The sequence below is a fragment of the Octopus sinensis genome, linkage group LG9 (genome assembly GCF_006345805.1).
Source record: "Octopus sinensis linkage group LG9, ASM634580v1, whole genome shotgun sequence".
Classification (NCBI taxonomy): Eukaryota; Metazoa; Mollusca; class Cephalopoda; order Octopoda; family Octopodidae; genus Octopus; species Octopus sinensis.
In genome coordinates, this window is record NC_043005.1 from 1,017,123 (window position 1) to 1,035,370 (window position 18,248).

The 18,248-nt window shown below is 37.2% G+C and overlaps 1 protein-coding gene across 9 annotated transcripts in view; it reads right to left on the reverse strand.

The window, feature by feature from the left end:
• Positions 1-18,248, reverse strand: part of LOC115215691 (tyrosine-protein phosphatase non-receptor type 4) — a 603,270-nt gene that overhangs the window by 43,659 nt on the left and 541,363 nt on the right. For all 9 annotated transcript variants that reach the window (XR_005000546.1, XM_029784972.2, XM_036505713.1 and 6 more), the window contains 4 exons: positions 14,440-14,583; positions 13,520-13,589; positions 8,747-8,904; positions 7,685-7,775 (listed from right to left, as the gene is read on the reverse strand). Coding sequence is in view for 8 of the 9 variants with exons in the window: in XM_029784972.2 (XP_029640832.1) it covers positions 7,685-7,775; positions 8,747-8,904; positions 13,520-13,589; positions 14,440-14,583 (463 nt within the window). In the remaining variant the exon portion in view is untranslated. The remainder of the gene's footprint in view (positions 1-7,684; positions 7,776-8,746; positions 8,905-13,519; positions 13,590-14,439; positions 14,584-18,248) is intronic.

The following is an 18,248-nucleotide window of genomic DNA, read 5'->3' on the forward strand; positions in this document are numbered from 1 at the left end:
ACTGCTTTCAAAATATATCGTACAGAATACATTAAGTGTCATTGTAGGGCCCAGTGCCCAATGAAGCCCTGCCACAGGAGCGAGCTAAAAAGCCACCCTATTGGGCAGCTTTTGAGATAGTAATAGAAATAAAATGAACAAGGAACTGCTTTCAAAATATATCGTACAGAATACATTAAGTGTCATTGTAGGGCCCAGTGCCCAATGAAGAGCCTGCCACAGGAGCGAGCTAAAAAGCCACCTTATTGGGCAGCTTTTGAGATAGTAATAGAAATAAAATGAACAAGGAACTGCTTTCAAAATATATCGTACAGAATACATTAAGTGTCATTGTAGGGCCCAGTGCCCAATGAAGAGCCTGCCACAGGAGCGAGCTAAAAAGCCACCCTATTGGGCAGCTTTTGAGATAGTAATAGAAATAAAATGAACAAGGAACTGCTTTCAAAATATATCGTACAGAATACATTAAGTGTCATTGTAGGGCCCAGTGCCCAATGAAGAGCCTGCCACAGGAGCGAGCTAAAAAGCCACCCTATTGGGCAGCTTTTGAGATAGTAATAGAAATAAAATGAACAAGGAACTGCTTTCAAAATATATCGTACAGAATACATTAAGTGTCATTGTAGGGCCCAGTGCCCAATGAAGAGCCTGCCACAGGAGCGAGCTAAAAAGCCACCCTATTGGGCAGCTTTTGAGATAGTAATAGAAATAAAATGAACAAGGAACTGCTTTCAAAATATATCGTACAGAATACATTAAGTGTCATTGTAGGGCCCAGTGCCCAATGAAGAGCCTGCCACAGGAGCGAGCTAAAAAGCCACCTTATTGGGCAGCTTTTGAGATAGTAATAGAAATAAAATGAACAAGGAACTGCTTTCAAAATATATCGTACAGAATACATTAAGTGTCATTGTAGGGCCCAGTGCCCAATGAAGAGCCTGCCACAGGAGCGAGCTAAAAAGCCACCCTATTGGGCAGCTTTTGAGATAGTAATAGAAATAAAATGAACAAGGAACTGCTTTCAAAATATATCGTACAGAATACATTAAGTGTCATTGTAGGGCCCAGTGCCCAATGAAGAGCCTGCCACAGGAGCGAGCTAAAAAGCCACCTTATTGGGCAGCTTTTGAGATAGTAATAGAAATAAAATGAACAAGGAACTGCTTTCAAAATATATCGTACAGAATACATTAAGTGTCATTGTAGGGCCCAGTGCCCAATGAAGAGCCTGCCACAGGAGCGAGCTAAAAAGCCACCTTATTGGGCAGCTTTTGAGATAGTAATAGAAATAAAATGAACAAGGAACTGCTTTCAAAATATATCGTACAGAATACATTAAGTGTCATTGTAGGGCCCAGTGCCCAATGAAGAGCCTGCCACAGGAGCGAGCTAAAAAGCCACCCTATTGGGCAGCTTTTGAGATAGTAATAGAAATAAAATGAACAAGGAACTGCTTTCAAAATTTATCGTACAGAATACATTAAGTGTCATTGTAGGGCCCAGTGCCCAATGAAGAGCCTGCCACAGGAGCGAGCTAAAAAGCCACCCTATTGGGCAGCTTTTGAGATAGTAATAGAAATAAAATGAACAAGGAACTGCTTTCAAAATATATCGTACAGAATACATTAAGTGTCATTGTAGGGCCCAGTGCCCAATGAAGAGCCTGCCACAGGAGCGAGCTAAAAAGCCACCTTATTGGGCAGCTTTTGAGATAGTAATAGAAATAAAATGAACAAGGAACTGCTTTCAAAATATATCGTACAGAATACATTAAGTGTCATTGTAGGGCCCAGTGCCCAATGAAGAGCCTGCCACAGGAGCGAGCTAAAAAGCCACCTTATTGGGCAGCTTTTGAGATAGTAATAGAAATAAAATGAACAAGGAACTGCTTTCAAAATATATCGTACAGAATACATTAAGTGTCATTGTAGGGCCCAGTGCCCAATGAAGAGCCTGCCACAGGAGCGAGCTAAAAAGCCACCTTATTGGGCAGCTTTTGAGATAGTAATAGAAATAAAATGAACAAGGAACTGCTTTCAAAATATATCGTACAGAATACATTAAGTGTCATTGTAGGGCCCAGTGCCCAATGAAGAGCCTGCCACAGGAGCGAGCTAAAAAGCCACCCTATTGGGCAGCTTTTGAGATAGTAATAGAAATAAAATGAACAAGGAACTGCTTTCAAAATATATCGTACAGAATACATTAAGTGTCATTGTAGGGCCCAGTGCCCAATGAAGAGCCTGCCACAGGAGCGAGCTAAAAAGCCACCTTATTGGGCAGCTTTTGAGATAGTAATAGAAATAAAATGAACAAGGAACTGCTTTCAAAATATATCGTACAGAATACATTAAGTGTCATTGTAGGGCCCAGTGCCCAATGAAGAGCCTGCCACAGGAGCGAGCTAAAAAGCCACCTTATTGGGCAGCTTTTGAGATAGTAATAGAAATAAAATGAACAAGGAACTGCTTTCAAAATATATCGTACAGAATACATTAAGTGTCATTGTAGGGCCCAGTGCCCAATGAAGAGCCTGCCACAGGAGCGAGCTAAAAAGCCACCCTATTGGGCAGCTTTTGAGATAGTAATAGAAATAAAATGAACAAGGAACTGCTTTCAAAATATATCGTACAGAATACATTAAGTGTCATTGTAGGGCCCAGTGCCCAATGAAGAGCCTGCCACAGGAGCGAGCTAAAAAGCCACCCTATTGGGCAGCTTTTGAGATAGTAATAGAAATAAAATGAACAAGGAACTGCTTTCAAAATATATCGTACAGAATACATTAAGTGTCATTGTAGGGCCCAGTGCCCAATGAAGAGCCTGCCACAGGAGCGAGCTAAAAAGCCACCCTATTGGGCAGCTTTTGAGATAGTAATAGAAATAAAATGAACAAGGAACTGCTTTCAAAATATATCGTACAGAATACATTAAGTGTCATTGTAGGGCCCAGTGCCCAATGAAGAGCCTGCCACAGGAGCGAGCTAAAAAGCCACCCTATTGGGCAGCTTTTGAGATAGTAATAGAAATAAAATGAACAAGGAACTGCTTTCAAAATATATCGTACAGAATACATTAAGTGTCATTGTAGGGCCCAGTGCCCAATGAAGAGCCTGCCACAGGAGCGAGCTAAAAAGCCACCCTATTGGGCAGCTTTTGAGATAGTAATAGAAATAAAATGAACAAGGAACTGCTTTCAAAATATATCGTACAGAATACATTAAGTGTCATTGTAGGGCCCAGTGCCCAATGAAGAGCCTGCCACAGGAGCGAGCTAAAAAGCCACCTTATTGGGCAGCTTTTGAGATAGTAATAGAAATAAAATGAACAAGGAACTGCTTTCAAAATATATCGTACAGAATACATTAAGTGTCATTGTAGGGCCCAGTGCCCAATGAAGAGCCTGCCACAGGAGCGAGCTAAAAAGCCACCTTATTGGGCAGCTTTTGAGATAGTAATAGAAATAAAATGAACAAGGAACTGCTTTCAAAATATATCGTACAGAATACATTAAGTGTCATTGTAGGGCCCAGTGCCCAATGAAGAGCCTGCCACAGGAGCGAGCTAAAAAGCCACCCTATTGGGCAGCTTTTGAGATAGTAATAGAAATAAAATGAACAAGGAACTGCTTTCAAAATATATCGTACAGAATACATTAAGTGTCATTGTAGGGCCCAGTGCCCAATGAAGAGCCTGCCACAGGAGCGAGCTAAAAAGCCACCCTATTGGGCAGCTTTTGAGATAGTAATAGAAATAAAATGAACAAGGAACTGCTTTCAAAATATATCGTACAGAATACATTAAGTGTCATTGTAGGGCCCAGTGCCCAATGAAGAGCCTGCCACAGGAGCGAGCTAAAAAGCCACCCTATTGGGCAGCTTTTGAGATAGTAATAGAAATAAAATGAACAAGGAACTGCTTTCAAAATATATCGTACAGAATACATTAAGTGTCATTGTAGGGCCCAGTGCCCAATGAAGAGCCTGCCACAGGAGCGAGCTAAAAAGCCACCTTATTGGGCAGCTTTTGAGATAGTAATAGAAATAAAATGAACAAGGAACTGCTTTCAAAATATATCGTACAGAATACATTAAGTGTCATTGTAGGGCCCAGTGCCCAATGAAGAGCCTGCCACAGGAGCGAGCTAAAAAGCCACCCTATTGGGCAGCTTTTGAGATAGTAATAGAAATAAAATGAACAAGGAACTGCTTTCAAAATATATCGTACAGAATACATTAAGTGTCATTGTAGGGCCCAGTGCCCAATGAAGAGCCTGCCACAGGAGCGAGCTAAAAAGCCACCTTATTGGGCAGCTTTTGAGATAGTAATAGAAATAAAATGAACAAGGAACTGCTTTCAAAATATATCGTACAGAATGATGACATTGATTTTACTTGTTTTCCAAGATGCACAAAACTTCAAAATCTAAAACTCTTCAAGTGTGTTTGTCATGTTTTCCTTCAAAAATCTGCAGCATGAAACTGTAATCCCATTTTTCTCTAAATTTTTATCTCATGAACAATGTAAAGCATCAAAGAAACTCTTTTGTAAATTTCTCATGTAGCTCTTCATCATCATGCTTGTAATTTTTTCCCCAAGATGGCACAGGATGATAGCCAAATATATTCACCACAGACAGATCTCTGCTATCTCAGCTGTGGGAACAACAAATTCAAACTAAATGTCACTAATACAGCCAGAACAAATTACCAATAGCAGAAAAGCTTGTATAACTGCTGAGGTTCAAGCATTTACTCCACGTCAAATTTGAAAATGGTGAGGCACTAATTAACACTGCACGACCACTGTTTTGGCATGGGTTCTACAACTGGATGCCCTTCCTTAATTTACAGAGTGTACTAGGTGCTTTTTACATGGTACTAGCAATCCTCTTTGCAATATTCTTTCTACTTCTCAAAAAAAAAAAAAGAGAAAGAAAGAAAGAAAGAAGAGAAAATGTATCAATAGATACATACAAGTATGTGTATATATGTTGGTATTACAACACACACATACAAATACTCAACAGACCACATATTGCCAGTCACATTTTTAAAATTCTTTTGTCAATATTAGCTTTGGTTGGATGGTTGGGTCATTTCTGGTATTTAATCAATTATTAGAGCAGAAACTGTTTTTGTTTCCAAGTCTAATATGAAAGCAGTAAAGCATCTCTCAGATCAACAGACCAAAACAATCAGAGATAATTTGTCATGACTAAAATTACAAGCCTTCATATGCCACTACTATCTGTTTAGTACACACTGAAAATATCTAATTTCACTTAACATTACTAGATAATTCTCGTTGAAATACATATAAAGGCAGGGTTCTAGGAAAGTTCACCACAAACATTTTTGAAGCAGGAAAATTTGCCTTGGAATTTTGGCTGTAGAAAAGTTTGTCGCAAAAAAGAAATGAGTTGTCCCCCTTGGTGTATAATTGTTTCAACCAATAAGAAGTGGGTAAAGCAATTGGATCTTGTTAATCAGAAAATCAGCCCCCTTTAAATTTGCTTGGATTGTTTTCAATTTTGGTGTATCGTAAATTAAAGAATTTGATGTTATTTGGAATTAAATTTGGGAAATTTTAGCCAATCAACAGACGGTGAGGCATTAACAGCTTGTTACCATGACAACCGCACGTTTTGTTGATTCTTCACACCATGACATTCAATTTACCTGTGTTTTGTTTTAATAAAAATTTATAGTTATCAATTAGAATTTTATTGTAGACTTTTGCGTCGGATGTCTTAATATTTTACATATTTTCCATATATTTCGTCAACCACCCCTTCCTCTCGGAGTGGTTGGCGTTAGGAAGGGCATCCAGCTGTAGAAACACTGCCAGATCTGACCGGCCTGGTGCAGCCTTCGGGCTCCCCAGACCCCAGTTGAACCGTCCAACCCATGCTAGCATGGAAAACGGATGCTAAATGATGATGATGATGATGATGATGTTTCTCTCTTTACTTTTTCCGTGTTTTTCTGTTTTTTATCCACATTCAATCCATTTAATTGTATCACTCTGAAGGAAATTTTGAAAACAGAGGTGGATGCAGTAAATTATTTGAAAGAAAAGGGTGTTAGCCCTAAAAAACGAAAAAAGAAAGAGGTGCAGTAAATCTAGGTCCAACATGAGTAAGAAAGTGATTCATGGGAATTTGCACTGGCGGTACACTAGCAATGGTTGCAACGAGTGCCTTTCAGAATGAGCCCCAGGTCAGGCCAGAATGAGCCATTCTGTATTTTTATTGAAGATGTAGGACAACATTATTTAATGTGTCCTTCATTTTTAGAATATTAGAGCATAGTGTGAGGGAAATTTGGCTGTTATTTCTAGCAAATTGAACAACCACACAGAGATTACTTCATCGGTTCATTTGCTGATGTGTATAAGTAAACAAAAACTAAGGGAAATGGATCTTCATTTGTTTCTAGGATGATCATTCCAGTTGTATGATCAACTGAACTGGTTACACACATCAACCTTCAAAGGATGAAAGGCAAAGTCCACCTAGGCGCAATCTGAACATTTCCAATATGTTTTTTTCACTTTATTTCCCATCTATCTTATAAACAAAGTTAAGATCATCAACTAATTTCACAGCACCTCTGCTAGTTCCCACTTGGCAGACACCATTGCAATGGGTTGACCACACAAAGAATATTGTCAAATGAATAAAGAAATTGCTTTACTCCTTCTTATTGCTTGAAATAATAATATACCGGCACGGGGGTGGGGGGATGGAGCCCTCTTTTGTTTTGCAGTAAAATTTCCTATGCAGCGAACTTTTCTACAGCTAAAAACCCTGAGGTGAATTTTTCTGCAGCGAACTTTCTGGATACAGTAAAGGCACTTATGGTAGCTTTAAGATTAAAAAAGGATTGAGCTATTGACAAAATAGTCATGAGTTCAAACTTTGTTGCAGCCACTGGCAAAGTATATTACTCACTGTACCAATATTTTCAGGTTAAGCAATGGCTTTGTGTGCATTTACCATTTCAATAATGTCAGAGAGATTGCAATTCTAGACTTGGAGCTATTCCTGTCTATTTTTAATAAGTTCATTTCTACGTTTTGCAGTTATTAGTAAAATGAGTGTCAGTGTAACAGCAAGGGATTGAAACTCATTTGAATCTAAAGGCAATGTTAGTAGTACTTATGTGAGACAAGGAAGCCTCTATTTATGACTAGAAATAGCAGCAGAAACTCTTCCTCAAACCAAACCCCACCATCTTAAACAAGTAAGGACATGTTGAATAATGGTAGTCCTAGTTAGCTCTAAAGACTGGATGCTCATAACTAAAATGTCTTTGGTGATGTGTTTCTTCAAATAGTTTCATCTGGGGTTAAACAAGAACAAACATTTAACCTTGGAAGACTGAAAAAGCCAAACCTCTCTCTGTCTGGATACTGTTTTAAGGTATTTAAGGTATTTAAGGTATTTAAGGTATTTAAACCAAACCTCTCTCTGTCTGGATACTGTTTTAAGGTATTTAAGGTATTTAAGGTATTTAAGGTATTTAAACCAAACCTCTCTCTGTCTGGATACTGTTTTAAGGTATTTAAGGTATTTAAGGTATTTAAGGTATTTAAACCAAACCTCTCTCTGTCTGGATACTGTTTTAAGGTATTTTCCATAAAAACAAGTGAGTAAACAATATATTAGAACAACACTTACAGGGTGACACATCTCTGTATCTGTTCTTTGAGATGTTGGCGGGTAACCTTGCTGCATTCATTGTCAGGCCATGCTTTTTTCTATAAAGTTGCTGTTGAATAGAAGAAAAAGAAAAAGAAAAAAAAAGATACATAGTTGAGAACATATTGAAGCTGAGAGCAGAAATTACATGAAAGACTGATGACAGTAAAGATATACAGATGTTGATCTTGGGTCACTTCTTGTGGCATGAAATGAGTTTTGTTTTTTTGTTTATAACAAGTCCTGCTGACACCTATTCTCCTGTAAATACCAAATAGGGCTCAATAATGAGAAGCTGATATTAAGATACTATTCAATATGAATTATTACATGTGAATATTTATGGATACACAGGAGGGAGCAACTGGTTCAGTGACAAGGGTGTTGGTCTATTAATCAATTTTCTAGAGTTTTCTTTGCATTCTTAGCAGAGACACAATTCACTCAACCAAAATGAAGGTAGCTCTGTAAGCAATGGAAGAACTGTATTTGATGATTGAATGTCCCAGCTTCCAATACTAAATTCAAATATTCTCGTAGTTACAAATGCTGTGATTGTTATTTGGCACCAGGCCAGCTTTGAACCAGCAAATACATAATCAAAGGTATTCCAGCTATAATCGTCTTGTAAAGTGTTCAGGCATAAATTATCTAGAAATATACCATCCAACTTGTTTTTACTTTTCAAGATGGTATGGTGTGGTTTGAGGAAAAATTGGCTGCTATTTCTAATAGAGTGAGATATTGCATGGAAGCTCCCTCATTAGCTGTTTCACTGGCTTGGAGAAGCAATAACCCATTGGTATTGGATCACAATTGAAAATATCAAGTATTTGGTTGAATGAACAGGAGTGAAAGAGTTAGCAGTTTTTGCGAGGAAAGACAAGATCAACAGAAAACGTTTAGTTTGTGTGTGTGTGTGTGTGAGAGAGAGAGAGAGAGAGAGAGAGAGAGAGAGAGAGAGAGAGAGAGAGAGAGAGAGAGAGAGAGAGAGAGATATTAATGTGGGACTTGTGTATATAATAATAGCTTTTCACTTACTTCAAACTGTGCCATGGCAGCCCCACTCTCCAGACTCTCCTGCAGGAGCATCATGGAGGCCTGGAGAGTGTTGGCCCCAGACATGGTACTTGCTATTTGGTGTGTCTCAGGTATATACATCAAGTCTGGTTCTTCAGCATTATCTTCACTAACATAAACTGCAAAAACAAGTAACAAAATCTGTTTAATATTCAATAAAAGACAAATTAAAAATCCATTTCTTTACTTCCCCAGTTTTTCTACGGATGAATAGATGAAGCTTCCCAGACCCCTAATCTCATCTTTGAAGCATGCATTAATAATCTTTATACCTGTATCACATTAACATTGGCTTCATCTCTGAGCGTTGTAAGGGTTCTTGTTCATAGATTGCATACATGGCCTCTAGACTGCATCTATTATTTTCAAGCAAAAGTGGAAAAGTACCCGGCTGCAGAAATCAAGTGCAAATGACAAGTACAAGTAGTGGCTCACTTGGATCATGGTGACCATCCAGTAGAATCCAGCACGGAAAGTGGCAGTAAAATGATGAGGAGGGAAACGGGAGTAATTTTCTTATCTACTGGAGCAAGGAATAAGACATCTAATGCTGATCAAAAAGTTAAGCTTTATTGAAATGAAGAAGCTTTAGTAGTGGCTGTAGTAAGGGGATTGCCCTGGAACAGGGGACAACCCTCCAGCCCATGGGTTTATTTTGGGTAGTTGTTTCTGATGAGGGTTTTACAAGGTCAGAGTGCAAATCTTACCTTAGCCTCTTTTAGTTGCATTTTATGACATGCAGAAGAGACTTTGGGTCTCTTCTTTGACATGCTGATCCCCATACAGTGCATTAGAGCAATGTGAAGTGAAGGGTTTTGCTTAAGAACACAACAGATCATGAGTACAGATCACCCCAACCACTTGGCCAGGCACCTTCACATTGAAATGCAATGGAGATAGGAAATATTGTAAGTACAAAACCTAAAAATGGGATTATTCATTTTACATCTATTTTCCTAGGCTAGCATGGGTTGGATGGATACATATTAAGGCAATTTTACAATTAGGTCTCCTTCCTGTCATTAATCCTCACCTGTTTTCCAAGTAACTCATTTTTGATTAATGCTTTTCATGTAAGGACATGGAATTTAAACACACACACACAAACACATATGTATACAATGGGCTTCTATAGAGTTTTTGTTAATGAGTTTCCCTAGCAAGATATTGGTGGATCTGAGGCTACAGTAGAAGACTCCTGTCCAAGGTGCCAATGCAGTGAAAACTGAAGACCATGTGTAACAGCCAAACTTTGCATCGTGGAGTCTGGTAAAATTGTAATAGGCTTTTTAATAAAGACTCATCTTTGATGTTAATTGGTTCTTGTATCTGAAAACTGTTACCTCCACCTGAATCCGTGGTTCCGAAACAAATGGCTGCTTAGATGACAAGGAAAAACTGGTGGAAGTTGTGCTTGTTGTTACAACTTGTGTTCTTTACATTTTCCTTCAGCTATTTTATTTCTTTTGACTTCACAATGTCAGTTCAGGTGTTGATAGAATGATGCCAATTGAAACATTTCTGGTGGGGTCAAATCTGCCATATCTTTGACTCAGTTCCAGTTGCTTTGATGGTAAACTTTAGCTGGTCTTTGTAACAGTGGAAAGGAGGACATCCTTGTGGTCTTTTCCCAGTAGTGAATTCACTAAAGAGGATTTGATGAGGAAATATCTTTCCCTCACTCTCACCACATGTCCTGACCATTGTAGCCAGAGCTTTAAGATGGTGGATTCAATACTTTGATGTGTGTGATAGAAAGTAGTAGTGTTATCCTCTGCACACTGAAGCTCTAAGGGGTTGGCAAGTCACTGAAATCAAAACCTGGCTATATTCAATATTCTGCAATAAACCAAAAAACATTGCAGAAAATCATTAAACGAAGAGCACAGGTGCAAGAATGCAATCTTGCTTCAATCCGAATGCAATTAGGAACTGTTCATAAAGTTTGTTTTGATGAAAAACACAACCTGATGTACCATTGTGCAATGTTGAAACCATCTTCATAGCATTTCTTGCATTGTCACAAGCTTTTTGACCAACTGTAGAAAATAGGGAGAAGTGTTTTCTATTTTCTCTGCCCTTTTCTTCCATGGAAAAATCATGAAATCCACATTGAACTTTGGGAAGAATTCTAAAGAAATCTATAAGGTTAGGAACTAAGCTCTAGGTGAATAACTGTTTAAAACTGGTCTTTGAAGATAGCATTTTAAGCTTTGAACTGTCGTATTTTTCTTTGATATAGTAATGACTGTTAGTTCCTTGGACTGTCTTCAACAATTTATGTTTGTGATGATAAAACAATTGTTCTGGTACCAAGGACATTTTTCTTGTCTCATTCTCCAGAAGGTGTCAATGCTAGAAAAGTGGATGCATTCTTGTGGTTTTCATCAATTGGAACTGAGTGTTAGTGATAAAAGTGGGAGCATTTTTAAGGGAAGCCAAAGAGAAGATTCACACCAACACTACAATCCAATACTTTCTTTACTAATGCCATCTTAAAGCTGATTATCTCCTTAGAGTAGAACTTTATTTCTTGATGATACTTTCAAAATGGTGTTAGTTGTCAGTAAAACTGGTTTTCCACACCTTTGTTAGCATCAAGAATTGGAGCATAAGCTGAAATGAGTGTAGTAGTGTTGAGGAACACAGAGAGAGTCATAAGGTATCCACTGATGTCAGTTTGAGCTAGTTGATGGAATTAAGTGACCCTACAACAAACAAAACCAACTCCTTGAATTCTATTTTCTCTTTCCTCTTCCTCTTTCCAAAAGAAAATGTAACCAGAACTTGTCTCATCAATTTTCTTTTCTTCCTGGAAGCAATGTTTCACATAGGGTAATAATGTCAATGCTGATGATGAGAAAGTTCTTTTGAAACAAGGGCTACATGTTGTGGCCTCTCCATGTTGTTTATATTAAAAAGTATTCTTATTCAGGTTAGTAGATCAAGATTCAGTGTCCTTAGAGTTTCAACTGCCTGAAGGACAATCTGTTAAGTTTGGTTGCCCAGTCAAGAACCAAAGAAACGATTGTGATTTTTAGCCAACATTTTCTAGTCTTCCCTGTTAAGGGCATTGATATTCCAGAATAGCCCTATCCAGATACAGATGTAGAATCAGAACTTCAAAGTAACCACTAGGCCCTGAGATGGTAACTGTCACACATCTGCTACTAATGTACAGTTCTAGAGTAGACACTTCAAGCAACAAGAAACCCATTTTCACTGTTCGTGTTCCATTACTGTTAGATTTTTCAAGTAAAATAAAGAGATAAAAATAAATATAAATATAAAATATATAAGTGTAGGTATGGCTGTGCAGTAAGAAACTTGCTTCCTAACCACATGGTTCTGGGTTCAGTCTCACTGTGTGGCACCTTGGGCAAGTGATTTTTGGTATTGTCTTAACAGACCAAAACCTTGTCAGTGAATTTGGCAGATGGAAATGGAAACTGAAAGAAGCCTGTTGCTTGTGTGTGTATGTATGTATGTATGTATGTATATATATATATATATATATATATATATAGGCGGCGAGCTGGTAGAAACGTTAGCACGCCGGGCGAGATTCGTAGCCGTATTTCGTCTGTCGTTACGTTCCGAGTTCAAATTCCGCCGAGGTCGACTTTGCCTTTCATCCTTTCGGGGTCGATAAATTAAGTACCAGTTACGCACTGGGGTCGATGTAGTCGACTTAATCCCTTTGTCTGTCCTTGTTTGTCCCCTCTGTGTTTAGCCCCTTGTGGGTAGTAAAGAAATATATATATATATATATATATATATATATAGATAGATAGATAGATAGATAGATAGATAGATATGCATGCATATGTCTTTGTTTGTGTTTGTCTTCCACCATCATTTGACAATCAGTGTTGGTGTGCTTATGTCTCTGTAACTTAGCAGTTCATTGAAAAAGACTGATAAAATAAGTACCAGACTTGAAAAAAAAAAAACAAAAAACAACAAAAGACTACGGTTGAGTTGTGACTGATAGCTGCAGAGTCTAATGACTGAAACAAGTAAAAGAAAGATATTGATAAAAATATGAAAGCTTTCAAGAACTGGTTAAAATGTTGAAAGAAATGTCAACTGGAAGATATTCCGATAGAAATGGATTCCTTTACAAGGTAGCTTAATTTGTCAGGGCACTGAGAGATAAGACATTAGGGTTTTAGGACCACACCTAGTAGAAGATATGAATGAGACAAGCAGTGGAACTACAATAAATTGCTCCTGACTTGGTTGCAGCCTTGAGTAAGACCTTGTTAAGCTTAGTTCTTTTGGTGTTGCTCTCATCTGCTCGTTCAAATGAGATCAACCATTGTTATCTATAGCCACTTGCACTGGCACTGGAGTCTTGAAGGAGATCGGTCATGTTCACTTTGGGTTCTCTTCTATAATCTTATTGTTATGGGTGACCCTAAATTCTCAAGGACATTACTCTCAGTGTTCTCAGACCATGCAAACCGTTTGCTACAGCAAGGAATTACCCTCAGAGGGTAACACAATATAACAAAAACAAATATGTAAGACAAACAGTTACATTCCATAGTCCAAGAGTAGTCTTAACACTGCTGTAAGATGATCACTATCAGACATAAGTGGCATGGAGATATTATAAAAATAACACTGAACAGAGGTGTGTGTGTGTGTGTGTGTGTGTGTGTGTGTGTGTGTGTGTGTGAATATGGACTGACTGGAGCATGTAAAAAAACTAATAGAAAAGGAATTTACCATTAGGTCTAATAATAAGAGCTAATTCTCCTGAATGTGTCTCCCGAGACGCTTTGATAAACATCACAACCTGATAAAGAAAGGAAATGAATCACATTAATACATTTATGGTTAAATCTTTTTATTGTTAATTAAATTGATCTTTAGCAAAACTGTAATTAATTGAACATCTCACAGTGACCCACTAATTTCATGCAACATATATCCTGTGATGGTGAAAAGTAGCAATGAGGTTGCAACATCGCTGTTTTGGGCATGTGGTGGATGAAGATAAACTTACACATTAAAATAACTGTAGCATCCAATCACTTTTTGGGTCGAGATAATGTGCTCAGTTGTCCAGAGCAGATCCAGAGGCATCTAATCTACTAGGCCATGATCTATTATTCCACTTTGTTTACATATTTTACAATTACAACTTAATTTAAAACAATTCAAAGTGGACTTGAGTGAAACTAAAACTTGTCTAGTAACATACCCTGCAACATACCCCAACACTGTCAAGTTAATAGTATAGCTTGCTTCTAAGTCAGATTGAAGACTGACTTTATCAGTGAATAGAATGTAATTTGCAACCTGACAGCTTCATAGAACTTGGTAATTCTAACAAGACTATTTAGATTTATTTGATAACATATAACAAAAATAAACTGATTTCCATCTCAGCAAACCAATTCAAGTTTTATCAGCATAAACCTTAATACATATTCTAGTGAATTAGGCCAGTCCTAAAAAAATAAGTCACTGACATTATACAGTTAATCTGTTAAGGGAATGAAATTACTAAAATTCTCAAGAGATCTGCTGTGATAAAACTACAAATCTGCATTAAAAGAGACCAAACCAGATCAGTGTAGAGCCGCACTGATCTCAAAATGGTATAAAAAGAATAAAAAAATATACAGTTATAAGGCACCTACCTGTTCATGAGTGTGTTGAGAAACATCACGGCCATTTATAAATAACACTTGGTCGCCCTCGTTTAGCCGAGGTATACATAAATCTGCTGGGGTATTGGGTGCCACCCGAGAAACTATGATGGGCATACACTGGTCAGATCCACCCTAAAAACAAGAAGGAAAAGAAAACATAGTAATTGTAAAATTGGGATTTTTCAACTGTTTCAAAAAATCCCCCAAAAGCTAAGTATGTAAAGAATTGGGTAGTAGTAGTAGTAGTAGGTCAAGCTTAACAAACACCAACAATCAGAAAGATATCATTTTATTTTTATTTTTTGACAATGGGAAAATGGAAGGCAAATTCATTAGCCAAAACTACTGAAATATTCTGCTGATTTAGCCACAGACAATGTAAATAGTTTCTTATTTGGGCACAAGATCACAAGAGACTGAACAACTTTCTTAAATTGATCCAAGTAATAGTTTATCAGCGTTAGAGAATTGTACGAGGTGGTATCAACTACTTCCTGGACTAGTTCTGTAGCATGCCAACAAATGGCAGCACATGGTTGCATGTGCACAACGAGAGTTAGCAGTGACCTTCATGGGGCACTCTGCTGAGTGACATCACTGTGTTTACTTTGAAAGTTGTGAAATTTGCATTTTTGTGATCGCATGTGTGTATGCTGTAGTCTGTGATTTTGTTGGAGCAAAGAGCCAACGCAGCAGTCATCACAATGGAAGAGCCCTTCATCTCCACAAGTGAAGAAGGCATGACAGAGCCACAGCTCAATCAAGAGCATGCTCAATGGTTTTTTCAACATCCGTGATATTGTGCTTAGAGAATTCCTCCCCAGGGCCAGACCATCAATTGAGAGTTCTACTGTGATGTTTTGAGGCATTTGAGAAGCGTTTGAGGGAGGACATTTGGTGAAAGCAACCAGATCTGTGCAGTGTGAAAAATTAGATTCTTTACAACAAAAATGCACCCTGTCATCAAGCTCTCCTCATTTGTGGATTCCTTGCCAAAAACACCATGGCATCACTTCTACACCTGCCCTATTCACCTATGGAATTCTGTCTCTTCCCTAAAATATGACAGCAGCTCTAAGGCTGCTGCTTTAGCACCATTGTCAAGATTCAGAGTGAATCACAGAAGGACCCTTGACTTACTTATGGAAAATAGCTTCCAGGCCAGATTAAAAAAATGGCAAGAATGCTGGGACCAGAGTATTGCTGCACAACATGGCTATGTTGAAGGAGATGATGCTAAAACTTAGGTAAGTAAGTTATTTTTTATCAAACACAACTAGTCTGCAAACTTTTTGATACCATCTTATAAAACAACAAAGATGAACTGAGAAAATAAAGTGACACAATATCAAACAATATCAAATATTTGTTTGGTACACTACTCATTCAGCCATTCACTCTCTAACTGTAAAAATGATAATTATAATAATTTCCATTTTTTTTTCTTGTGAGTTTTTTGTTGAATAAAAAAATTCTATTCAGTCATGTAGCTCAATTTTCCAAATTGGATCTTGGAACTAAGGTTACAAATTGACACTTTATTTAATATCAAGGGGATGTCTATCAAGGACCATCTCAGTTCACACAGCATCAGGCTATGCTATAAGATGTGTAGCATAAATAGCTGATATATAGAGAGGCCTAATTTAGCTGAATAGACAGGGGGGGGGGGGAGAGAGAGACTGATTCTTCATTCAAATTTCACGGGTTAAAAACAAAATTGTGCTCTGAATGTTTATAAATGTTTGCAACTAATATTAATGCTGACTTTGAAAAATGTTCATTTTTAACCATCTTGCTTGATTTTTGTGAGACAGAAATACTGTACATCCGGTAAAACCAGAGCTGTGATGAAATTATGTTCTGCAGAAAGCCATGGCATTGTTCCTTCCAGATTATGAAATGACATGGAAGGCCGTTGTCTGAATTCCAGAATGGAAACAACAAGATTTTCTAAGGTTATGGAATTGATTTTATTCAATGAATCATATATGCGGATACCAAATTAAGTTTTTTCTCATATTTGCTTTTATGGGGGCAAGAAAAGTCTTTATCTAATTAACAATTAAATGATGTGACTTCTAAGTGAAGAAAATGCTAAAATAATGCTAATTACTTTTGTTTCACTTGTGATTCTTACACTTTGCAGAAACAATGAAGCAACAGAACTGATTTAGTGAAAAAGTTATATTTTCTGGACTTTAAACTGAGAATTGGAGACCAGGATAAGGATTGGGCACCTTGTGAGGATGGGCAACTGGAAAAAGGAAGAAACTAGAATTTGGAATACAAATGATTCGGAAAGAATCTAACCATCTGATACAAACTTTTTCTGTTTACCGTAAAAACCCATGTAATTTCCACATTTCTTTTTCACAAAAATAAAAATGAACTTTAGGGGAGTAGGTCATTTCCAGATTTTTTTTTAGAAATGTACAAAACTGAACTATTCGTACCCGAAGTTGACTCATTTAATGTCAGAATAGACTTTTATAGAAAAAATAACGGCTTAAATATAATGAAGTTGACTTCTGTTTATAATGGATGGTATAATGCTTACTTTTTTTGTATAAATTTACTAAAAAACCATTAAATGGTTAACTACTTTTTGAAGTCTGACATCATGCTGGTAATCACAGTGTGAGCCATATTTTACATATTTTACTCAGTGGAGTAAAGTGTCATCCAAGCTGATGTTTATTGGTAATTAAACTTATTTTGCAACACCTGTGCATATTTATCAGCTTTGTTTTTGTTGATAAGAATTATCAACAATTTTTTCTGTGATTATGATTTGAGAAGACATACACCAGTATGCTAATGATCAGACATAATCTCTTGTGGGCAAGAAATGTAAAATAACGTTTATCATATACAATACAAACACTTTGTAATTTAATAAGTTTTAATGTGATACCTGTTGAACAGAAATTATTTTTATTTAATGAAAATTTAATAAGATCTAATCATAAGTAAATGAAATTATGCTAAATACAGCTAAACTGAAAATATCTTGCCCCTGGCTATATTGGCAATTCTGAAAACATTTGGGTGTGAATTTTACATGAGTAGAAACCTTTTTTAATGATTTTTATTCTGAAAATTACCTGTGTAAATTACACAGGTGTGCAAATTACATGGGTTTTTATGGTAGCTAATACTAAAAGATTTTAATACTTAAAACAAAGTGAAAATTTGGCATCAGCAATCTGACCAGAATCTGCCAGTGATGAGATTCCTGTGCTCATTTACAAAGTGAGTATTGACCGAGATAGGGAAAATATATACAGGAACCAGATGACAACTTGCTGGACGGATGATGACTGAAGTTATGTTGAAGAATCAATTCCAGAGAAATTCTCAGAAAATGAATGACTTGGTTCGTTATTCAGACCTGTCCTCAGAGTTGCTAGCCTCAAGACTCGCTGAAAAAAACACTTGTTGCATCTAAATGTTACAATATCATTTTACTGCAAAAGACACAAAGCATTTTTATAGTATTTTAGTGAATAAGATTTTTGTGTATGGTAATATTATTGAACCTGCCTTAAATGAAATGGTTGTGAAAAACTAATCTCCTGATGGCTAGAGACTTTTAAGTGATAGTTCAAAGTGAAGTTTGAAGTATGTTCTTCTCCACGATGGGAATGAATTTGGTTCAATTCTGATGGCTCACTCAGTGAAGGCAAAATAGAAAGTGTGAAACACGTTTTGAATGTGATAGCCTACAACCATCATGACTGGATCATATGCATAGATCTGAAGATGTTTTGATTTCTCCTTGGGCAATAGAGCAG